Here is a 25,855-nt window from a genome sequence, read left to right as displayed (position 1 = left end):
TCTCTATCCATCTGAATCAATGTTTGTAGTGAACCCAAGATGAAGCAAACCTTATCCCAAAAAAATATTTGAACTCATTTTAATATTACAGCTTGCAGCTTTCACGAGGCACAGAATTCAGCAATATAATCTAGTTGTGATGATGTGGTGAGTTTCCTTCTTAAGATGAGGAGAGTCCACGGCATCATTCCTTACTGTTGGGTAATACTGAACCTGGCCACCAGGAGGAGGCAAAGACACCCCAGCCAAAGGCTTAAATACTCTCCCTACTTCCCTCATATCCCAGTCATTCTTTGCCTTTCGTCACAGGAGGTTGGCAGAGAAGTGTCAGAAGATTCGGAGTAGTTCCTTATGAAGGGTATCTACCCTTTGAAATGGGACTGGAGTTTTAAGTAGTCTTGTCAGCCTCTCAGTGAGAGCATTGACGAATGTTAGAGTCTGGAGATGCAGGGAGAGTGTTGACGAGTTTCACTGCCTTCTTCCATCACTCAAGTCCATGTCAGGAGCAATGCCACAACACTGTCAAACTTGAGAGGCAGTGTTTCTGTTCCACGGCATAGATTCTGGTAAGATAGTTTAATTTTTTTATACATATGATAACGCAAGAAAACAGGTTCATAGTCTGGCTCCTTTTATCTGTTTGGAATCAAGGGTTAATATCTCCGGATGGGGATTATTCAACAGGGGGGGATTAATCACATCATTTTATTTTATTATGATTATGCTGCGACATGTGGGAGATGTGACTCAGGCAGATGTTGGAACGTACAGGTTTTACTTTTGTTTTTGGAAGCTGCGCAGCCTGAAAGGCTTTGGCGCGGTCCTGCATTACGCACCATGTGACCGGGTGTGGTTACACTGATTTCCTCTTTCCTGACCGTGTGTTTTACCGGAGAAGAAGCGGTTTATCTGTTTGGCCTGGATCATAGGAGGTGGTGAGTGCCCCAGCCAATGGCGGTATAAAGGTGCCGTTTTATCTTATTATCCAAGCTATGGAGGATTCTGATGCGTTAGAGGGTATTCCCTCTGTACCTAAATCTAATACTGTCTATATTGTGAGGAGGCCACGGTATACCCGTCTGCTCAATTATGTTCCACATGCCTTGATAAAGTAATCATGTCAAAGAAAGTTAAAATGTTTGATACCACTGAGCCGTCCACCTCTGAGGAGTCTCCGTCCCGTGAGGTGTGCACCCTACAGTCATCTCCTATTACACATGCAGCTTCCCGTAGCACTCCTAATCCTTCATCTGGAAGGGCCCTTTTACCGCCAGACTTTGCTGAGCAATTACAAACGGCATTGTCTGCGGCCTTTAGTGCTTTACCTCGCCCTGCGAAAGGTGAAAAGGTTAAATATTGCTATCTTTCCCAGGGATCATCTACTAGCTTATTGGATTTATCTGATACAAGATTATCCGATGATGAAGGCGCCTCTGATACTTCAGAGGGTGCTCTTTCTGGGTCAGAATCTGCTGCCTTTAGGCCTCCAGCTGTGGAGGAACCAGACTTTAGATTTAGGATTCAGCATTTACACTTTCTGTTGAAGGAAGTTTTGGCTACGTTAGAGGTTCCAGCGCCCAAATTGCCTGAGCAACCTTTGATTCCTAAATTAGATCAGGTCTACGAGGATAGAGTTCCCGTAAAGATGGCGAACATTATTAAGAATGAATGGGAAATAATTGGTTCTTCTTTTTCCCCTTCTTCCTTCAAAAAATTGTTCCCGGCCCCGGACTCTCAATTGGAGTTGTGGGGCTCCATTCCTAGGGTGGATGGCGCTATCTCCATGCTTGCTAAACGCACTACTATTCGCTTGAGGATAGTTTGTCTTTTAAAGAGTCCATGGATAAGAAAATAGAAACTCTGTTAAGAAAGATGTTTCAACTTATGGGATATTTGTTTCAACTGGCAGCGGCTGTTGCTGCGGTTGCTGGAGCAGCTACCTACTGGTGGGATTCCTTATCTGAGTTGATCGAGGTGGAGGGTCCCCTCGACATGATTCAGGAAAGAATTAAGGCCTTAAGGGTGGCTATTTCTTTTTTTTATGATGCAAATATTCAAATTATTTGCCTGAATGCCAAGACTTCAGGTTTTTCTGTTCAAGAAAGATTCTATTTGGTCCAGGCCTGGACTCAATTATCTCCACGGTTACTGGAGGCAAAGGTGCATTTTTACCGCAGGATAAGAAGAACAAACCTAAAGGACAAGGTCCTAATTTTCGTTCCTTTCGTTCGGATAAATCCCAACGTCAGCAGCCCTCTGCAAAGCCCAAGCAAACCAAGGGGACTTGGAAGCTGGCTCAGTCCTGGAATAAATCCAAGCAAAACAAGAAGCCCGCCGAGACAAAGTCGGGATGAAAGGGTGGCCTCCGATCCGTCTCTGGATCGTGTAGGGGACAGTCTGTCACTCTTTTGGACGCTTGGTTTGGGGACGTACAAGTCTCATCCTCCCATGGGGCAGATTCCTCTTGTCAAACCTGTCTTCAAGGCCAGAAAAGAGAGAAGCCTTTCTGGGGTGCATGAGGGAATCTCGCCTCCTGGGAGTCATTGTTCCGGTCTGGGGTACTTTTCAAACCTTTTTGTGGTCCCAAAGAAGGAGGGAACTTTCCACCCGATTCTGGACCTAAAGTGCTTAAAGTATCAGTCAACACATTAGATTTGCATAATCAACAAATGCACAATAACAAGACAATGCAATAGCATTTACTCTGAACTTCAAATGAGTATATTTTTGTATAACAAATTTCAAAGTTATATATATTTCCACTCCTCTTGTACCATATGATAGCAATCAGCCAATCACAAATGCATATACGTATAGTCTGTGAATTCTTGCACCTGCTCAGTAGGATCTGGTGACTCAAAAATTGTAAATATAAAAGACTGTGCACATTTTTTTTAATGGAAGTAAATTGGAAAGTTGTTTAAAATTACATGCTGTATCTGAATCATGAAAAATAATTTAACCTAAGTGTCCCTTTAAACAAGTTCCTATCTGTCCCCTCATTCAAGATGGAAACAATAAGGTCCATCCTTCCCTTAGTTCAGGAAGGACAGTTCATGACCAAGATAGATCTGAAGGATGCTTACCTTCACGTTCCAATACACAAAGAATACTTCAAGTTCCTAAGATTTGCATTCCTGGACCAGCACTTCCAGTTTATTGCACTTCCGTTTGGTCTAGCTACTGCTCCAAGTGTTTTTTTACGAAGGTTCTAAGGGCTCTGCTTGCAGTGGCCAGAACCAGAGGTATAGCAGTAGTGCCATACTTGGACAATATTCTGGTTCAAGGTCCATCTTGTCATCTGGCAGGGGACCATTCGAAAGCCCTTCTATCTCTTCTTCGATCTCATAGATGGAAGATAAACTTAAAAAAGAGTTTTCTTATTCCCAGTACCAGGGTGAAATTAGACTCCATATCCATGAGGATACTTCTTACAGACCAGAGACGTTACAAGCTAACTTCCGCTTGTCTTGCCCTCCAGACCTCCTTAAGGCCCTCTGTGGCTTGGTGTATGGAGGTAATTGGTCTCATGGTGTCCAGCATGCACATCATTCCTTTTGCCAGATTCCATCTTAGACCTTTTCAGCTGTGCATGCTGAGACAGTGTAACGGCGATCATTTGGATCTTTCTCAACAGATTTCTCTGGACAACCGGTCGAGAGAATCACTTTCCTGGTGGCTCTGTCCAGATCACCTATCCCAAGGGACATTCTTCTTGAGACCATACTGGGAGATTGTGACTATCAGGATGGGGAGCTGTTTGGGCTGCCAGGAAGGCACAGGGCCTGTGGAATCGAGAGGAATCCCTCCTCCTGATCAACATTCTTGAACTTCGAGCAATCTTCAATGCTCTGAAGGCTTGGCCTCTTCTGGGTTCATCCCAGTTCATCATATTCCAATCAGACAACATAACCTCGGTGGCTTACATCAACCATTGGGTGGTACGAGGACCTACCTAGCAATGAGGGAAGTAACTCGAAGGCCCACAACTGCTCGCTGTCAGCGATCCACATTCTGGGTGTGGACAACTGTGAAGCAGATTTCCTCAACAGGCAATCCTTTCATCTGGGGGAATGGTCTCTCCATCCCTAGGTGTTTGTGGAGATTTTCAACAGATGGGGGACACCGGAGATAGATCTCATGGCGTCCCGACTCAATTCCAAGCTGCCCAGATATGGGTCGCGGTCCAGAGATCCTCAGGCAGAGCTAACAGATGTATTAGTGCCTTGGAGGTTCAATCCAATTTACATTTTTCCATCGTTACCACTTTTCCCTCGTGTAGTGGCCCGCATCAAGCTGGAGCAGGCATCAGTGATACTGATTGCTCCATCGTGGCCGCAAAGGATGTTGTTCGCGGATCTGGTGGGGATGTCCTCATCTCCTCCGTGGAAGTTACCTTGTTACAGGGATCTGCTGGAACAGCGTCCTTTTGTTCATCAAAATCTAGATTCTCTAAGGCTGACTGCGTGGAGATTGAATGCTTAGTCTTAGCCAAAAGAGATTTTTTCTGAGAGGGTTATTGACACACTCATTCCGGCTCGTAAGCCTGTTACTCATCACATCTATCTTAAGCTGTGTAGAGCTTGCTAATTCTAGTGTGAAGAGTGTGGTTTCACCTGGCATAAGTTCATGGCTGCCAGGATTCTTTCCTTTCTCCAGGAGAGTCTGGAGAAGGGCCTTTCTGCCAGTTCCCTGAGGGAACTGGCAGAAAGATTTTGGTCCTTTCTTTTTTGCTGCACAAGAGGCTCAAGGAGCTTCCTGACGTGCAATCCTTCATTAAGGCTCTGATCAGGATCAGACCTGTGTTTAGATCTAACGCTCCACCGTGGAGTTTGAATCTTGTTCTTAAATGTTTGCAACGGGCTCCGTGTGAGCCTGTGCATTCGGTTGACATCAAATTGTTGTCCTGGAAGGTTCTTTTTCTATTGGCTATTGCATCGGCACGCAGAGTTTGGGTTTTCTTCCTAAGGTGGTGTCTGATCGTATCATCAATCAGGAGATTGTGGTTCCTTCCTTATGTCCTAATCCTTCTTCTTCAAAGGAACGTTTGCTTCATAATCTGGATGTGGTTCGAGCTTTGAAGTTTTATCTTCAAGATAATAAGGATTTTAGACAAACTTCTGCCTTGTTTGTTATCTACTCTGGGAAGCGTAAGGGTCTGAAGGCCTCTTTGACTTCCTTATCTTTTTGGTTGAGGAGTGTTATACGCTTAGCTTAATACGAGCCAGCGTGACTTAGACCTCCTCAGAGGATTACGGCTCATTCCACTAGAGTGGTGGCTTACTCTTGGGCCTCTATGGATCAGATTTGTAAAGTGGCTACCTGGTCCTCCTTACATACTTTTTCAAAGTTCTACAAATTTTATGTTTTTGCTTTTGTGGAAGCAGCTTTTGGTAGAAAGGCTTTGCAGGCTGTGGTGCCCTCAGATTAGGGTCTGCATTTCTTTTACCCCTCCCATTATCATTCAGTATCCTCTAGAACTTGGGTATAGTTTTCCCAACAGTAAGGAATGATGCAGTGGACTCTGCTCATATTAAGAAGGAAAACATAAATTATGCTTACCTGATAATTTAATTTCCTTCTGTATGAGGAGAGTCCACGGCCCCCGACCGTATACTCTGACGGGTGGACCAAAATTTGTTTTTCTTTTCCGGCACCATTTATACCCTGATATTTCTCCTACTGTTCCTTGTTCCCTTGGCACAATGGCTGGGATATGAGGGTAGTATGGGTGAGTATTTAAGCCTTTGGCTGGGGTGTCTAAGCCTCCTCCTGGTGGCCAGGTTCAGTATTTCCCAACAGTAAGGAATGTTGCCGTGGACTCTCCTCATACAGAAGGAAATAAAATTATCAGGTAAGCATAATTTATGTTTTTTTTGCGAGATATTAGTTTCACAAAGGGTTTTATTTCATCGAGACTAATATGTGATTTTAGTATTTTTCAGACCTCCTAACCAAATTTTATAACAAATATTTTGGCTGTAAATGTAAACAGATACAAATTACAATTTTAAATGAATAGTTTACAGATTATAATATTTCAACAGTTTCAATTTTAGTGATAATGTGGCTTTATTTACTATCAAATAGCATACAACACTAAGGTGCAAAATGTTTCTTTAGCCATTTAAATGAGGCTAAATGTAACATTTACTGTCCTGCCAGCTGAAAACAAGGACCAACAACACTCACAGCACACTTGCTCCTGCTTAACGAACACTCACACCTCTACAGGTACTCACTTCACCCATGAATCTTCCCTCACTCAGCCGAGTCCTCTGAGACCCTGACGACATCGGGAAATATTTGGGACGTATGTAGGACTGTATGGTCCCCATTGGAAATCGACAAAAAAGTTAAAGGGACAGTAAACCACTTGTAATTACAAGACATTTCTGTGGTCTTGCTATACAATAACATTTCAGCCAAGTCTAAACATTTTAAAACATTGTGTTTGCTGCAATTATTTTTCAGTATCCAAACTCCAGCCACCACTTGCCTCATTTGGAGGAACAATCTGGGCTTGAGACTGCAGCTGACAAGGCTAGCTATGGTCATATTATTTGTGTAAATTACATTGATTTGCTGTTTTTATCTGTTAAAGCCAATTAAGTAAAGATATAGTAAGGTTAACGTTGAGAAGTCAGCAGTTTGTTTTCAGTTCTGTGAGTGAGAAAAACACACTTTTCAGAGCAAAGTTATATGAAAGGGGGTGAAATAAATGATGAATGTTGTTTTATCGCACCTAACTAAACCGTTTACATTAAAATCTTAAAAGGAATATGAACCCCAACATTTTCCTTTAATGATTATGATAGGGAATGCGATTTTAAACAACTTTCTAATTGACGTATGTTATCAATTTCTTTCATGTAATTAACAAGAGTCCATGAGCTAGTGACGTATGGGATATACATTCCTACCAGGAGGGGCAAAGTTTCCCAAACCTTAAAATGCCTATAAATACACCCCTCACCACACCCACAAATCAGTTTTACAAACTTTGCCTCCAAGGGAGGTGGTGAAGTAAGTTTGTGCTAGATTCTACGTTGATATGCGCTCCGCAGCAAGTTGGAGCCCGGTTTTCCTCTCAGCGTGCAGTGAATGTCAGAGGGATGTGAAGAGAGTATTGCCTATTGAATGCAGTGATCTCCTTCTACGGGGTCTATTTCATAAGGTTCTCTGTTATCGGTCGTAGAGATTCATCTCTTACCTCCCTTTTCAGATCGACGATATACTCTTATATTTACCATTTCCTCTACTGATTCTCGTTTCAGTACTGGTTTGGCTTTCTACAAACATGTAGATGAGTGTCCTGGGGTAAGTAAGTCTTATTTTCTGTGACACTCTAAGCTATGGTTGGGCACTTTATTTATAAAGTTCTAAATATATGTATTCAAACATTTATTTGCCTTGACTCAGAATGTTCAACTTTCCTTATTTCCAGACAGTCAGTTTCATATTTGGGATTATGCATTGAATTATCATATTTTTTCTTACCTCAAAAATTTGACTTTTTTCCCTGTGGGCTGTTAGGCTCGCGGGGGCTGAAAATGCTTCATTTTATTGCGTCATTCTTGGCGCGGACTTTTTTGGCGCAAAAATTATTTTCCGTTTCCGGCGTCATACGTGTCGCCGGAAGTTGCGTCATTTTTTGACGTTATTTTGCGTCAAAGATGTCGGCGTTCCGGATGTGGCGTCATTTTTGGCGCCAAAAGCATTTAGGCGCCAAATAATGTGGGCGTCTTTTTTGGCGCTAAAAAATATGGGCGTCATTTTTGTCTCCACATTATTTAAGTCTCATTATTTATTGCTTCTGGTTGCTAGAAGCTTGTTCACTGGCATTTTTTTCCCATTCCTGAAACTGTCATTTAAGGAATTTGATCAATTTTGCTTTATATGTTGTTTTTTTCTTTTACATATTGCAAGATGTTCCACGTTGCAACTGAGTCAGAAGTTACTACAGGAAAATCACTGCACAGTGCTGGAGCTACCAAGCTAAGTCTGCTATAAACTTTTGGTATCTGTTTCTCCAGCTGTTATTTGTATTGCATGTCATGTCAAACTTATTAATGCAGATAAAATTTCCTTTAGTACTGTTACATTACCTGTTGCTGTCCGTCAACATCTAATTTTCAGAGTGTTCCTGATAACATAAGAGATTTTATTTTTTAAATCCATTAAGAAGGCTATGTCTGTTATTTCTCCTTCTAGTATACATAAAAGTCTTTTAAAACTTCTCTTTTTTTCAGATGAATTTTTAAATGAACATCATCATTCTGATACTGATAATGGTTCTTCTGGTTCAGAGGTTTCTGTCTCAGAGGTTGATGCTGATAAATCTTTGTATTTGTTCAAGATGGAATTTATTCGTTCTTTACTTAAAGAAGTGTTATTTGCATTAGAAATAGAGGATTCTGGTCCTCTTGATACTAAATGTAAACGTTTAAATAAGGTTTTTAAATCTCCTGTAGTTATTCCAGAAGTGTTTTATCTCCCTGATGCTATTTCTGAAGTAATTTCCAGGGAATGGAATAATTTGGGTAATTTATTTACTCCTTCTAGACGTTTAAGCAAATTATATCCTGTGCCATCTGACAGATTAGAGTTTGTTGGGACAAAAATCCCTAAGGTTATGGGGCTGTCTCTACTCCTGCTAATGTACTACTATTCCTATGGCAGATAGTACTTCATTTAAGGATCCTTTAGATAGGAAAATTGAATCCTTTCTAAGAAAAGCTTACTTATGTTCAGGTAATCTTCTTAGACCTGCTATATTTTTAGCGGATGTTGCTGCAGCTTCAACTTTTTTGGTTAGAAGCTTTAGCGCAACAAGTAACAGATCATAATTTTATAGCATTATTATTATTCTATAACATGCTAATAATTTTATTGGTGATACCATCTTTTGATATCATTAGAGTTGATGTCAGGTATATGTCTCTAGCTATTTTAGCTAGAAAAGCTTTATGGATTAAACTTGGAATGCTGACATGTCTTCTAAGTCAACTTTGCTTTCCCTTTCTTTCCAGGGTAAATAATCATTTCGTTCCTTTCCTCACAACAAGGAACAAAAGCCTGATCCTTCATCCTCAGGAGCGGTATCAGTTTGGAAACTATTTCCAGTTTGGAATATATCCAAGCCTTATAGAAACCTATAGCCAGCTCCTAAGTACCTATGAAGGTGCGGCCCTTATTCCAGCTCAGCTGGTATGGGGCAGATTACGTTTTCTTCAAAGAAATTTGGATCAATTCCGTTCTTAATCTCTGGTTTCAGAAACATTGTTTCAGAAAGGTACAGAATTGGCTTCAAGTTAAGGCCTCCTGCTAAGAGATTCTTTTCTTTCCCGTGTCCCAATTGACACAGCAAGGCTCAGCATTTCTGAAATGTGTTTCAGATCTAGAGTTGGCTGGAGTATTTATGCCAGTTCCAGTTCTGGAACAGGGGCTGGGGTTTTATTTTATCTCTTCATTGTACCAAAGAAGGTCAATTCCTTCAGACCAGTTCTGGATCTATCATTATTGAATCGTTATGTTAGGATACCAACATTCAAGATGGTTACTGTAGGACTATCCTGCCTTTTGTTTAGCAAGGGCATTATATGTCTACAATAGATTTACAGGATGTGTATCTGCATATTCCGATTCATCCAGATCACTTTTAGTGTCTGAGATTCTCTTTTTAGACAAGCATTACCAGTTTTGTGGCTCTACTATTTGGCCTAGCCTCAGTTCCAAGAATTTTTTTCAAAGGTTCTCGGTGCCCTTCTTTCTGTAATCAGAGAATAGGGTTTTGGTATTTCCTTATTTGGACGATATCTTGGTACTTGCTCAGTCTTCTCATTTTCGAAGAATCTCATACGAATCGACTTGTGTTGTTTCTTCAAGTTCATGGTTGGAGGATCAATTTACCAATCAGTTTATTGATTCCTCAGACAAGGGTAACCTTTTTAGGTTTCTAGATAAATTCAGTGTCTATGACTCTGTCCTTGTCAGACAAGAGAAGTTTAACATTGATATCAGCTTGTCAAAACCTTCAGTCACAATCATTCCCTTTGGTAGCCTTATGCATGGAAATGTTGGATCTTAGGACTGCCGCATCAGATGCGATCTCCTTTGCTCGTTTTCACATGCGACCTCTTCAGCTCTGTATGCTGAACCAATGGTGCAGGGATTACTCAAAGATATCTCAATTAATATCTTTAAACCGATTTTACGACACTCTCTGACATGGTGGACAGATCACCATCGTTTAGTTCAGGGGGCTTCTTTGTTCTTCCGACCTGGACTATAATCTCAACAGATACGAGTCTTACAGGTTGGGGAGCTGTGTGGGGGTATCTGACGGCACAAGGGGTTTGGGAATCTCAGGAGGTGAGATTTCCGATCAATATTTTGGAACCCCGTGCAATTTTCAGAGCTCTTCAGTCTTGGCCTCTTCTGAAGAGAGAGTTGTTCATTGTTTTCAGATAAGACATTGTCACAACTGTGGCATACATCAATCATCAAGGAGGGACTCACAGTCCTCTGGCTATGAAAGAAGTATCTCGAATTTTGGTTTGGGCGGAATCCAGCTCCTGTCTAATCTCTGCGGTTTATATCCCAGGTATGGACAATTGGAAAGCGGATTATCTCAGTCGCCAAACGTTGCATCCGGGCGAATGGTCTCTTCACCCAGAGGTATTTCTTCAGATTGTTCAAATGTGGGAACTTCCAGAAATAGTTCTGATGGCTTCTCATCTAAACAAGAAACTTCCCAGGTATCTGTCCAGATCCCGGGATCCTCAGGCGGAGGCAGTGGATGCATTTTCACTTCCTTGGAAGTATCATCCTGCCTATATCTTTCCGCCTCTAGTTCTTCTTCCAAGAGTAATCTCCAAGATTCTGAAGGAATGCTCGTTTGTTCTGCTGGTAGCTCCGGCATGGCCTCACAGGTTTTGGTATGCGGATCTTGTCCGGATGGCCTCTTGCCAACCGTGGACTCTTCCGTTAAGACCAGACCTTTTGTCTCAAGGTCCTTTTTTCCATCAGGATCTGAAATCCTTAAATTTAAAGGTATGGAGATTGAACGCTTGATTCTTGGTCAAAGAGGTTTCTCTGACTCTGTGATTAATACTATGTTACAGGCTCGTACATCTGTATCCAGAGAGATATATTATAGAGTCTGGAAGACTTATATTTCTTGGTGTCTTTCTCATCATTTTTTCTTGGCATTCTTTTAGAATACCGAGAATATTACAATTTCTTCAGGATGGTTTAGATAAGGGTTTGTCCGCAAGTTCCTTGAAAGGTCAAATCTCTGCTCTTTCTGTTCTTTTTCACAGAAAGATTGCTATTCTTCCTGATATTCATTGTTTTGTACAAGCTTTGGTTTGTATAAAGCCTGTCATTAAGTCAATTTCTCCTCCTTGGAGTTTGAATTTGGTTCTGGGGGCTCTTCAAGCTCCTCCATTTGAACCTATGCATTCATTGGATATTAATTACTTTCTTGGAAAGTTTTGTTCCTTTTGGCCATCTCTTCTGCCAGAAGAGTTTCTGAATTATCTGCTCTTTCTTATGAGTCTCCTTTTCTGATTCTTCATCAGGATAAGGCGGTGTTGCGAACTTCTTTTGAATTTTTACCTAAAGTTGTGAATTCCAACAACATTAGTAGAGAAATTGTGGTTCCTTCATTATGTCCTAATCCTAAGAATTCTAAGGAGAAATCGTTGCATTCTTTGGATGTTGTTAGAGCTTTGAAATATTATGTTGAAGCTACGAAATCTTTCTGTAAGACTTCTAGTCTATTTGTTATCTTTTCCGGTTCTAGGAAAGGCCAGAAAGCTTCTGCCATTTCTTTGGCATCTTGGTTGAAATCTTTAATTCATCTTGCCTATGTTGAGTCGGGTAAAATTCCGCCTCAGAGAATTACAGCTCATTCTACTAGGTCAGTATCTACTTCCTGGGCGTTTAGGAATGAAGCTTCGGTTGACCAGATCTGCAAAGCAGCAACTTGGTCCTCTTTGCATACTTTTACTAAATTCTACCATTTTGATGTATTTTCTTCTTCTGAAGCAGTTTTTGGTAGAAAAGTTCTTCAGGCAGCGGTTTCAGTTTGAATCTTCTGCTTATGTTTTTTGTTAAACTTTATTTTGGGTGTGGATTATTTTCAGCAGGAATTGGCTGTCTTTATTTTATCCCTCCCTCTCTAGTGACTCTTGTGTGGAAAGATCCACATCTTGGGTAGTCATTATCCCATACGTCACTAGCTCATGGACTCTTGTTAATTACATGAAAGAAAACATAATTTATGTAAGAACTTACCTGATAAATTCATTTCTTTCATATTAACAAGAGTCCATGAGGCCCACCCTTTTTTGGGGTGGTTATGATTTTTTTGTATAAAGCACAATTATTCCAATTCCTTATTTTATATGCTTCGCACTTTTTTTCTTATCACCCCACTTCTTGGCTATTCGTTAAACTGATTTGTGGGTGTGGTGAGGGGTGTATTTATAGGCATTTTAAGGTTTGGGAAACTTTGCCCCTCCTGGTAGGAATGTATATCCCATACGTCACTAGCTCATGGACTCTTGTTAATATGAAAGAAATGAATTTATCAGGTAAGTTCTTACATAAATTATGTTTTTTATTTGTTCTTTTTGTATCTTTTGTTGAAAATCAGGAACGTATGCTTAGGAGCGGATCCATTTTTGGAGCACTATGTAGCAGCAGTTTTGCAAGAGTGTTATTTATATGCAGAAGCACTAGATGGCAACACTATTTATTGCTATATAGTGCTCCAGATGCCTACCTATGTGTCTCTTTAATACAGAATTTCATGGAAACAAAGCAAATTTGATAATAGGAGTAAATTGGAAACCTTTTTTTAAAATGATATACTTTGTCTGAATCACAAAATAAATTTTTTGGGTTCTCAAATACCTTTACAGTTCACTGTCCTTATAGCACACAAACATTGTATGACGTTTCAAACCTATTGTAAAACTGCCAATTCAGTTTGAAAACGTATTTTGAATTTGAAGGTGATGTAACAGAAAAAATAATTAAAAGAAAAAAAATATATCACAGGATTTTCAAGTAGATTTGTATATTCTAGATACTTTTATTGAAGAAAGATATATGTGGTCAAAGCTAAAATAATACAGATAATTAAGTCAGTATTCATGATGCATGACTAATAATAATTATTTGAATGCATCTTATTTACTTAACCAATACTATTGATTCATGTTTTGTGCAATCAATAATTTCATATCCTTTTTTGTACCTTGATAATTACCATGTTTAACCCACAAAAAAACTTCATGGCTAATGTTTATGTGCATTTAGATTTTAGTATTTAATTTGTGTAAAAGTTTTATGGTCAAAAAGCTATATGTTTGTATAACAAAAAAAAAGATAAACAAAGATGAAATATTGAAAGAAAAAAAATATGTATAGCAAACAGCCTGAAAATGCAACTTGAAACTGGAAAAATGTGGGCCAGATAACAAGTGTTGCACTATTTACCTGATGCGCAGTAGCTACAGTACTTCAGATATCGCGTCCGTGGTAAATTCTTATGCTCATGTACTTCAATGGATAGCGCAAACTGGAAAAAATTAACACTATCCAGTCTTGCGCTAACCTGACAGGAGTTAAACCTACAGCACTAACCTGAAGGTAGTTATGAATATAATACATTCCAATGTTCTTCACATAGAAGAAAATGTTCTATTTATTTTTAAATATATATTTCTTTATATATACAGATATACTATATATAGGAATATCTATTTAAAATACATAGAACATTTTCCCCAATGTGAAGAACATTGGAATGTAAAATATTTACAGGACATACACATTTTATTAAACATTATTATATATTCAATAAAAATTATTTTTCATCTATTTGAGTTGAAAGGGCTCCAATATATATATACATATATATATATATATATATATATATATATATATATATATATATGTATATATATATATATATATATATATATACTTATACATGTGTGTGTATATATGAGTATATGTGTATACATATACAAACATAAATACTCGCCTACACATACCTGTATATACATCTGTATATATACATACATACACATGTGTATGGACAGTATGTATATATCCATTAATAGCCCTTTCCATTCAAATACCTTGTCATATACTATATGCCTTTTAACCCTTTGAACTTTTTTAATATTTACATTTGTTATTATTTATTTTAATGTATTTATGTTGTGTTTAATGGGAAAGTAAAGTCAAAATAAAACTTAAATTGGATAGAGCATGACATTTTTAACAACTTTCCAATTTACTTCTATTATCAATTTTGCTTAGTTCACTTGGTATCCTTTGTTAAAGAATAATCTTGGGTGAGCTCAGGAGCGTGCAGATGTCTTAAGCCTTCTGGTAATTGTGTTTGCAACACTGTTTATTGCAGTGTTATACACACTGAAGGTGCAAACACTGCTGCCATAAACTGCTATAGATGTGCACACTCCTTAGCTCCTAGCAACCTACCTAGCTTTAGGCCCCTATTTATGAAAGTCTAGCGGACCTGATCCGACAGTGCGGATCAGGTCCGCCAGACCTCTCTGAATACGGCGAGCAATACGCTCGCCGTATTCAGCATTGCACCAGCAGCTCACAAGAGCTGCTGGTGCAACACCGCCCCCTGCAGACTCGCGGCCAATGTGCCGCCAGCAGGGGTGTCAATCAACCCGATCGTACTCGATCGGGTTTATTTCCGTCGATGTCTGTCCACCTGCTCAGAGCAGGCGGACAGGTTATGGAGCAGCGGACTTTGTGACCGCTGCTTCATAACTGCTGTTTCTGGCGAGTCTGCAGGCTCGCCAGAAACACGGGGCATCAAGCTCCATACGGAGCTTGATAAATATGCCCCTATGTTTTCAACACAGGATACAGAGAACAAATAATTTTTGATAATAGAAGTAAATTGGAAAGTTGTTTAAAAAGTAATTCTTTATCTGAATCTTGATTTATCAACTTTTAATTTATCCCTAACCCTTTATGTGTGGTCTTCAGTGCCCCAATACACAACAAGCGCAAATTTAATTTGAGCTTGTGTGGTCGTATTTACTTTAAATCTCTTTTAGCTTGCAATAAGCGCGCAGGTTAACGCTAACGTTAGCATGCCACTTGTTATCTAGCCTAGTATGTTCAGCAGGTCCAAGGTTCAGAATTTGAAAAAGTCAAAAAATCGTTTGATCAACTGCTGAGAAAGTGTTTTCTGATTGAGCGGAAAACTGGTGTTGTATTATCCCCATATAAGTATAGTTTTTTTGGTGCTGTTAATGCATTTGAAAAGCTTAAGATAGATCCGTTATTGCAGGATTTTCTATAATTTTGGAGTAGGCTTGTATTTAAAGTGCAACCCTGATGATGACTTTGTAAGAAAACTCGTATTGATTGGAATTGAGCACTGCGTGTTTCAGTTACAGCAAACTCCTATGTATGATGCTAAATAAGTATGCAAACAAAGAATAGCCATAAAGAGATGTAGGTTGTTACAAAACGCTGCAACTAATTTGCTTTTCTTCAGAACCTGTGTGACGTTTGCATTTATATGGCCTTCTCAGTCTGATGATCTCACATCCCTGTGATTTTGCTGTAGCCATCTGTTCCAAGCAAAGAACGTCATACTTAGGGAAACTGATCAGAATGCAGTTTATGTCTGTATTACATATCACAGCAAGATGGTAATCTCCAACACAGATTTGAGAGTTCATAGAAAAAAAATGTTTTTAGCAGTGATATTTCATCATGAGATTCTAAGCTGCTGTGACTGATTTAGATTTAACACCTTGACTGCAAGACAGAGTTATAAAATATTGCTCTGACAGCCCAGGGTTAAAACCTGTAAGATGTGATATTTCTGTGCTCAGACCTATTTATCCCTGTCAATATGTACTTGGTGTTGTTTTGTTCTCAGTTTGCATAGAGGAACATCTTAGAGCCGAGGCGCAGCTGAGTCCTAATAGTGCAGACGATGTTAGACAGACAGACAGATATTGAGCTTTCTCAAGAAGAAAAAAAGAGATACAAACTGTTAACGTGCACAGCCTCTCAAGTGGCAGGGATGCAGCTCTCCGATATTTGGTAACTGTGGAAACGGATTCCAGAGTGGCTTACAAAGTGGCTGTCATAATGTGATTAAGTGACACGTACTGAAATGGCATAGCTGTATGTTTTAACTCTGACAGTACCATCCAATACATCCTATACCTGTACACTGAGAATAGGAACCGTTCCCTTTCTGTATATTGGTATGTATAAATCTGCTTTGTGCGCCTTTGTATGTGTGCGGAGGAATGTGTAATGCTCTATAAATAAACTAAAATAATAATTAGCATAACAGAAACAATGTATGTAGCTGAATCATTATGGGGAACAGCCTTTTGCTAGCTGTAAACACAATGCAGTTTATAGTCTAAGCCAGTGATAGACATCTGTTGTTCAAAAGAACATGAATGAGGCCCCAATTCCGAAAAAAAAGTGTCACGTATTATTTATATGTTACTGTCATGATAGTGTTTCAGTCCTAAGTGTCTTAAAGAGGATCAACAAAAGTATTGCGGAGAGCTACTATGGGTGTTTTGTGAGGTAAATTAGAGAATCTATTTTAGGGGGTAAAATAGGCCATTGTTTCGTGCACCAGAAGTGAGGATAGGGGCCACAGGAGAAGCCTCCATTAATTGCATGTAGCCCTCACGCAGCTAGTTTATCCCAAACAAGTGGTTTGTGAGAAGAATTTCCGAGATATCTAGGTAAGAAGAAGAACAAAGGCTGACAGTGCTCCCTGTGTTGTATAATAATTGAAATTATAAATTTGAGTTTATAAGTTGAGCAAAAGGCTTCATGTTGTAGTCCAGCTATGTCGAAGTTCCACTGGCTCATATGGGGCATTGTGCCAATCAAGACTCTACCTATGTGTTTAACTCCTTTTCATGGGTTAAACATAAAGTTATCTAGGATAAGAGATGCAAAAATGGCATGGTTCCATAAATTATAGCATGCTAGTTTTGCATTAGATTGTCCCTTTAAGCAGATTGCATATGATCTTGAGCTCTAAAAATGATCAATTGAACATGAATCTAATGGTATCTTCTTGCTATGAGCTATATAATGTCTAGTTTGTTTTATTGTGATCTTTTAATGCTGTCTGACCATTTCTTTTCCCTCTGAAAATCTCAACCCAGACCTAATATGTCGTTTTAACAAATGTATTTCAAATTTAGTAGCCAGCAACACACTTTTAAGAAGCTGGGAAATTTAGTTTGCATGCAGATATGTGTACTGTATAATAATTTAAAATGTTATACTCCATAAATTAAATTTTGTATTTCTTCATACCCCTTTGAGTCTACCCAAAAGGCAGATTTTAGCATCATATATTTTCTAAGGATTCTCCTCCAGTGTAATAGGATTCCATTTTGTAACTTGTATATGTGATTTAAAGTTTTCAATCCACCTCTTCTTTTTTATATAAACTGTTAAATGTATAGGTAAATTTATAACAAAACTTTTTTTGTCCTCAGGTGTTCCCTCTGGTCCTCGCAATGTCATTTCCATTGTCAATGAAACATCAATCACCTTGGAGTGGCATCCACCTCGTGAAACGGGTGGAAGGGATGATGTCACCTACAACATCATCTGCAAGAAGTGCCGCTCTGACCGACGTAGCTGCTCCCGGTGTGATGACAATGTGGAGTTTGTTCCTAGACAGATGGGTCTTACAGACACCAGAGTCTTCATCAGCAACTTATGGGCTCATACCCCTTATACCTTTGAGATCCAGTCTGTCAATGGTGTTACCAACAAGAGTCCATTTCCTCCCCAACATGTATCTGTTAATATCACCACTAATCAAGCGGGTAAGTTAAACTAGAAAGAAATCAATGGCATACATGCATACACTTCTGGAACTGTGGGAACATGTAATTTAAAGAATGAAATCTAAAGTTTTTGCTGTACTTTCTAAACTGTCCACAATACACTCATACTAATATCAGTACACTTGAAGCCATGCTTTTCATCATTAAATGCCCTAAGCTGCTACTGTGGAAGGGGTAGGTAGGTCGAATCTTACTATCTAAGAAATGCAGACTGAATCTCAGCTTAGTATCACCACAGTACACTGTGCTTTTTAATTCCGGTATACCTCTTTTATTATCCCATCTTAATCCTCCATCTCATCCATTTCCAGCTTACCAGTGATGTGTTTCCTTCTGACAACCATTCATATTATTTTGCTCTGTCTTCCTTCATTCTCTATCTTTGTCACATACATAACTAGTTCCAATATCCATTAATATGCAAACATCAATCATGCCTACTCAGCCTGTGTCATTTTAACCCTTATCTGTCTTACATCATGCACCCATAAACGCTGTCATCCCTTGTCATTTATTGCCTGTATCCGTTGGTTTATGCATTGCTCATTTCTCTGTACATTCACTTTTCAGTTATTAGTGATGATATGCGTTTTTTAAGAGTAGAAGACAAAACTGGTTTCTAGTATGTTGTGGAAGAACAAGTAAGTTACTAAATACATTTAAGAAGTATAATATCTTACCTTGTGTTGTTTCTTTTTTCTTCATAAACGGGAAGAGTCCACAGCTGCATTCATTACTTTTGGGAATTCAGAACCTGGCCACCAGGAGGAGGCAAAGACACCCCAGCCAAAGTCTTAAATTCCTCCCCCACTCCCCTCATCCCCCAGTCATTCTTTGCCTTTTGTCACAGGAGTTTGGCAGAGAAGTATCAGAAGTTTGAAGATAGTCTCTTATGGAGGGTAGTACTTTTCGAAATGGGACTGGAGTTTTAAGTAATCCTGTCAGCCTCCCAGTGAGAGCATGGATGAAAGTCCGGAGATGCAGGGAGTGTTGTCTCTGCGAAACCATCCCGACTCAGTTTCGCTGCCTGCCTTTATTCACTTAGTCCATGTCAGAAGCGATGCTACTGTCTGTCAAGCTTGAAGGGCCGTGTTCCTGTTCCACGGCATAGATTCCGGTAAGATCGTTTCATTTTATTTCGATATGGGAATGTAATGTTAACGAAAGAAGTCATTGTCCCAGTGGGACTCCTTTTATCTTATGGAATCAAGGGTTAATATCTCCTTTCGGGGTTTATTGAACAGGGGGGGACTTTAATCATGTTTGTTATGTGATTCTATCTGCTTATGTGTAGTGATACTTGGGCTTAGGGCTATTTGGAACATACCGGCCTTATCATCGGACTGCGCGGTCCTTTTGGGTTGGCATGCCTTTTTTGCTAAGCTTACCGAGTGTGGTCACGTTGTGCTTCCATTTCCGTACTCTGGCCGAGTGACGACTGAGAGAATCTGTTCGTTGGTTGTCTGGTTCACAGGAGGCGGTGAGTGCTCCAGCCATTGGGGGTGTAAGGTGCCGTTTAGCTTTTGTCCATATTTGCAATCTCCAAGTTATGGAGGATTCTGATTTTTTAGAGACAGACATCTCCGACTCGGAGTATACATCTTGTGAGGAGTATGAGATGGCCTGAGTTATCCATGCCCATCAGTTATGTTCCGATTGCCGTGCTAGAATACTTTCTTCACCCTGATTCAGGGAGCGTAGAGTGTGTTGAGCCATCCGCCCCTGAGGATACCATGTCCGGTGAGGTGCGTGCCCCATAACTTTCTTTTGCTACGGCAGCAGGTGTCCCTAGGGCCATTACTCCTTCTCCGGAAGGTGGCTTGTTTCCTCCAGAGGTTACGGCACAGTTCTGCATGGCCATACCCATGGCGCTGGCACATTTAGATCTCCCAAGAGAAGTATTTCTAAGATACTGTCCATGTTCTGTTAACCAGGGTCCGTCGAGCGTGAGATCGCCTGAGTCAGGTTGACCTTCTGGGGAAGCGATGGCCTCTGAGGCTTCAGGGGCCCCTCCCTCGGGCCGAGGTCGTCCATTGATCCGGCGGGGGAACATTTTGCCTTCCATTATAGACTAGCACGCCTTTGTGTTCTACTAAGGCCTGTTTTGGTGGTGCTGGAGGATTCCGGTCCTACTGGGCCGAGGGGTCCTTAATCTTCTGTGCCGGAGTGCAAATTGGGTTAGACGTATGGGGATGAAGTCAATCTCCTCACGTCTCTGTCTTTCCTTTCTCTTAAGTATCTGTTCCAGTTCTGAGTTTAGGAGATTGGGGCCTTTAATCGTCTGGTCCCGTTGGCGTACCCATTCTCCTTGGGCGTTCACCCGCGGGTGCTGCCTTCATTTTATTTGATCCAGTTAGGATGTGTTTAATGTGTATTATAAAGCTCATGTTTGATATAGTTCCATTTTGGGGAAAGTTTCTTCTCTGGAACTGATACTTGCGATTTTGTGGTCGTGTGGGCACTTCCTCGGAAGCTGCAAAGTACTATTTAATGCATAGTTATGTTTGTAGTTTGTTATCGATCCCTTTGGGTGCCTAAATTACCTTGGACAGTTTCAGAGTGTTCTCGTGCCTGGCGGGGCCAGGTCTGGCACTAGAAACGGTTCCTTATGGTTCATGTCACCCACGTGGTGCCGATGTACTGGTTACCCTGTCGGTTGCTGGGTAGTTCACTTTGATAAGTGTTTATGTTTTTCTTGTTGCCTCCATTTTAGAAGGAGGAGGGCTGCTTTGGCCCACCTCCCGTTCTCCTATTGAGTGGGCTTCTACTGTGGATTGGTGGTAACATGTGCTACACTTTAGGGGGTTCCGGGATCGGAGCCTACTGAGGCTCATCGTGTGAGGCCTTTGGCCTTGGAACCGAGGTTTCTCCTTTCCCATTGGCTTTGGAGGTTTGGATATAGCTCAGTGGTTAGCTTATCAGTTTTTATACCTCAGAGTCTCCAGTTCAATTCCCTATAGTGAAAGGGAAATATTTTTTCGACCTTGTCGGGGGTACCGAATGGAAAGTGATTCGTTTTCACTCTTGGTACTTTCTGGATGTCTAATTATTGTGACTCGTCCCGGACATCTCTCGTAGGTTGCTGGGGCTACTCATCCCCTTCTCGGGTGGTCGGGTCATCCGTGTTTGGAAGTCAGGGTATGTCCTTGTTACTTCCTCCTTTAATCTGTTGCACGCTCCCCTAGGAGAGCGCAGGGGTTGGGGGTTCCCCCCTTTTGTTTTCCCCCAGCATTCTCCCCTGGTCGACTTGTTTGCCAGGAGTAGTTAGGCTCCCATGGTGTTTTCCTGTGAGGTACAGGATTTCCGGGAGACTGATCCTGTAAGGTTTTTTTTTAGATATTATCATCTTCTCTTCATACAGACTGGTTCCCTTTCGACTCTCTAAGAGATCTATCTCTTCCTGTTTACAGCAGAGGATCCGGGATCCAGTTGCACCTTCGGGTGCTGGTGACCCTCTTCCTAGACCTGTTAAGGTGGCTCCTTGGCCTTTTTGGTCTGTATCTCTTTCAGAAGTTCCATGTCAAGGGACATTGGGATATGGAAGTGCACTGCTGGGTGCATTCCTCCGTATGTGATCATTGGATGGGCCTTAAGGGGTTATACCTTCAACCGGTCTCAGATTCTAGGGGTCTGGCTTATGGCCGTGTCTCTTGTCTGAGATTCAGAGTTTGGATCTGGATCGGTCATAGGTGAAACCAGCTGCAGCTGTTTGCACCTTGAAGGTGTGCTCACGAACTGTTTTAAAATCTGTTTTAAGCCTTTGGGTTCTACATCTTCTGCTTGTCCCTTCAGGGACAATTGGGTATCTGCCTGAGGGCTAGTTTTGCTATCTTTCAAGCAAGCTATTATGGTTGTTGTCAGGGGCAGCTATTGCACCTTGATGTGTGCTCGTGGGTTGGTTTCAACCGAGCTGTCGGTATCTTATTAATGGTTTTTACCATTTCTTTGTTTCTTCTCCAAGCCTCTGGTGAAGCGATTCCTTTACGTTTACCCTCCTTTGGGGGGGGGGGGGGTCTTGTAGTGTTCCAGTGTCCATGACGCCTCATATCTCTTTCTCTTCTCGTTCTCCGTGGGATGCTGCCCTCCTTTGCATGCAAGAGGTCATAGGGCTGGGTTCTGGTACTGGGACGCTGTAGTTCAGTGTCCTATCTTACTTGGTTGGGAGTGGTCCTTTTTAGGATGGGAGCTGTGTAGGGGTTCTAGACCCTGAGCACGCAGTCTTCTCTCCTGTCAAGCTCGTTAAATACAGGTCAGAGTTGTTTTTCCTTGGGGCCTCCCTTTTTTTTTCTTCTGTGGTGTGGTCTGGAGAATTTTGTATTCTTGTATTTTGGTGTTGCCAATTTTATGGACTGGGTCCGTTACCTTGGAAGGAGGGTCGGGGATCTGGCTGCTCTGTTGAGTTTTGACCGTGTGCTTCCAGTTACTGCAGGTTTAAGTGGCCTGATGTTTATCTCCCTGCCTAGTGGCTGAGGGTTGAGGTTGATCCTGCTGCGGTAGCTCTTTAACCTCATTCCTGCCTTGGTCGGGGGTCATGGTGTTCATTCCTCCACTGGTTGCTCATGCTGCTGGTGTTGGAGATTTTTTGGCATTCCCGGGGGGATGGTCTCCCATATTGGCTTAGGGTCAGCTTTGCTGTCTTGAGGCTGGAGTTTGCGAGTTCTTGTTCAGAGGTGGATATGTATCATGAGATAGCTTTTTCTCTGATGGGATAATCATCCTTGTCTGCAGGTTCCGATTTTCTTTTTGGTTTATGTGGGTTTCCTACCTATGTTTGACTAGTTTAGCTACTGTGTCTGCTAGGCTAAGGTACAGTGGGGATCTTTTAGCTTCCTTGTGGCACCATATGTCGTATGGTGTTGTGTCAGGGATCTGAGGTTAAACCTTGGGGTTTTCTCGTGATCACACTTTTTTAGGTGTAGTGTTGATCCCTGGTCCTTACCCTTCTAGGGAGTTCTTACCTGGGCGGTTGTCTTTAGCAACCTTAGATTCGCCTTAGTTAATCGAGATTTCTTCCTTCATTGGTGGTCCTTTAGACATCTTATGGGTCCTCCGTTTTCCCCCGTGGGGGTAGATGAAGGTTCCTACTTCGGGGCGAGGGTTAGTTCTGTGTGATCAGAAAGCCTGCGGGACTTGGCTCCTTGGGGGCTTTTTGTGCACAATTTAACTAGTGATCTGAGTGGTCTTAGCTTGGCTTTGTAGGTTATTTAACTGATGGGCAGGTTTTTAACCCCTCGTCCTAAGCGTTACACTTTTTGGAGGGTGTTGGTTTTTTTCAGGCTGTGGTGCCCTTCGAAGGGGCACCTTCTGTACCCGCCCTTTTGTTGGCATTCAGTGTCCTCTATAGCTTGGGTATTGTTGTCCCAAAAGTAATGAATGCAGCTGTGGACTCTTCCCGTTTAAGAAGAAAAACTTAAATTATGCTTACCTGATAATTTTCTTTTCTTCTAACCGGAAGAGTCCACAGCTCCCCACCCGTGCTTTATATAAGGCGGCAGTATTTGTTTTTTGTTCTTCTGGCACATATTTCACCCTTATATTTCTCCTACTGTTCCTTGTTCCCTTAGCAGAATGACTGGGGGATGAGGGAAGTGGGGGTGGTATTTAAGCCTTTGGCTGGGGTGTCTTTGCCTCCTCCTGGTGGCCAGGTTCTGAATTCCCAAAAGTAATGAATGCAGCTGTGGACTCTTCTCGTCAAAAGAAAAGAAAATTATCAGGTAAGCATAATTTAAGTTTTTTAATCGTAGGTTTACATTGTTTATTACCATAATAAGGAATAAAGTTATGGCAAATCCTTGTGTCTTTGAATCACTAGGATTTACCAATGCTATAAATAAAGGGGACTTTCAGTCATAAAGTATAAAAAGACCGCATGCAGAAAGTTGTTGTATATTGCCTGGCTAAGAGGCGGAAACACCACCTCATTGAGGAAATAGCAGCTGGAGGTGCTCACCTCGGCATAAACTGCAGGCAAATAAAGGAACTTTCAAAAAGACTGAAAGTCCCTTTTATTTATAGCACTAGTAAAACCTAGTGTTTCAAAAACGCTAGGATCTACCATCACTTTAAGATGAGTACTATGCTCTTTTTCTGACATTTAGCTATATTATAAAGTCTACCAGAGCAGCTATGATTAGTTTGATTTATCTCTCACTGTTTCAATAAATTGTTAGATCTGCCATTTAGGAAGGTGGAACATTTAGCTAAGTTATGTAAACCTTGGCTTCTCCTCTTCCACAGCGTCACTTCCTCTCATTCTCCAGTCAAAAATGCTTCTTCCTATGCAGAGAAGGGGGAACTGGTGCACTGCTTCTTTTTATTTGTAACCCTTTAAATCCTTATTCTCTACATGTGTGAGGGAACATATGCAATGTTTTTGTGGATATAGGCCAGTTTTATTATGGTAAGGATCTTTAACCTGACAAACCATTTCAATGCTGAAACCTCCTTTATTTGTTCCAAGTGATTGCCGCACTGAGCTGTAAGACGGATTGCCCGCACACGGCTATTGGCTAAGAGGAGGAGCCAAATAGCAAAAATAGCGTTCTGCCGGTGGCCTGCCTTAGCAGCTCAGTGCGGCGATCGCTTGGAACAAATAAAGGAGCTTTTATACTTCATGAATGAAAGTCCCCTTTATTTGATCCAATGGTAAATCTTAGCGTTTCATAAACGCTAGGATTTACCCTCACTTTAAGTATGTAAAATTGAAAATAAAAGTAAAGCTTATGTTTTAATTATTTGTTACATAAAAAGAAACAAATTACAGTTTAAAAGTAGGCTGCTGAAACAAATGTCTAATTCTGCCTATACATAACAAATCTTAGATATATATGCATACAGTATATGTAAAAATACAAAAAATGGAAAAAGAAGTAGAATAAAGTAAAAAAAAAAAAAATAGATTAAATGAAATATATAATTGTGGCGGTTAATTTATAATATATGTGTCCATAGAAAAAATGTGTCCTTCCTTCCAATGATGATGTATACAAAATTCAGAAAAATTAATTATATAAGTCTATATCCTTCCATGAAAAAAGTGTGTCCTTTCTTGTGAAATATTAAAAAACTGAAAACAATGATGAAAAATTTGAAAGGTGTACACCAAAAAATGTTGATTCTATCCAAATGGATCAGGAAATACAAATATTCTGTGTTAAGTATCCACTATATCGAACGTGTGATAGTGATGTAGACTGTTAACCTATGGAAAACAAGAATACATAGTGCAATATTGCCAATATATCATAATATGAGCACAAAAATATGTAAGGCTTACCAAATGGTAAATTAAGAAAAACGTGGTATTGAAAACCTAAACCGTTAGTACGTCACAAAGCATCTACGCGTTTCTGTCTTAAACAAGACCTTTTTCAAGACTAGTCTAACACTTTGGATATAGTGGATACTTAAAGCGACATTCCAGTTAAAATTTAAATGCACATAGATTAATTCGATTTTTGAATAGAAACATATTTGCAATATACAAGTATTGGCAAAAATTTTACCATTTTTCTCTGCACATGCTCAGAGTACCAGTGGGGCTTCTAACAAATCAGTCATTACCAGATTGTACAAGCACCTTAAAGGATTACTTTCTGTTATAATTTTTAAGCTAAACAACTAACATATTAAAGTTAATAAACATTAATTAAAACCTACTGACCTATATTTTCTCCAAAACAAAGTTTCATAACGTTCTAAAAGTTATATCTTTTATTCGCCGATGATGTCCCGTTATCCTGCCCACTATTTTCAGCACTGCATGTTCAAAATACTTAAACCAATAACTTTGTGTTTAAAGCGCCATTTTGAAACCTAGGTATTGCAAACGGATTGGTACAGAGCAAAGGATACCCACATAGTGGGTTTGGAAAACAATTAAATTTGCAGACAAGATTTCTGATATACGGTAGAGATATGTTAATGAAATGCTA

General features: G+C 40.4%; 1 protein-coding gene across 1 annotated transcript in view; it reads left to right on the top strand.

Annotated features, from left to right (window-relative positions):
• EPHB1 (EPH receptor B1) overlaps positions 1-25,855 on the top strand; it is a 498,694-nt gene that overhangs the window by 332,236 nt on the left and 140,603 nt on the right. Inside the window, exon 5 of the mRNA XM_053709781.1 lies at positions 17,565-17,900. Within this exon, the coding sequence (XP_053565756.1) occupies positions 17,565-17,900 (336 nt within the window). The remainder of the gene's footprint in view (positions 1-17,564; positions 17,901-25,855) is intronic.

Source organism: Bombina bombina, chromosome 4 (assembly GCF_027579735.1).
Source record: "Bombina bombina isolate aBomBom1 chromosome 4, aBomBom1.pri, whole genome shotgun sequence".
Taxonomy (NCBI): Eukaryota; Metazoa; Chordata; class Amphibia; order Anura; family Bombinatoridae; genus Bombina; species Bombina bombina.
This window is presented reverse-complemented; position numbering and strand designations above follow the sequence as displayed.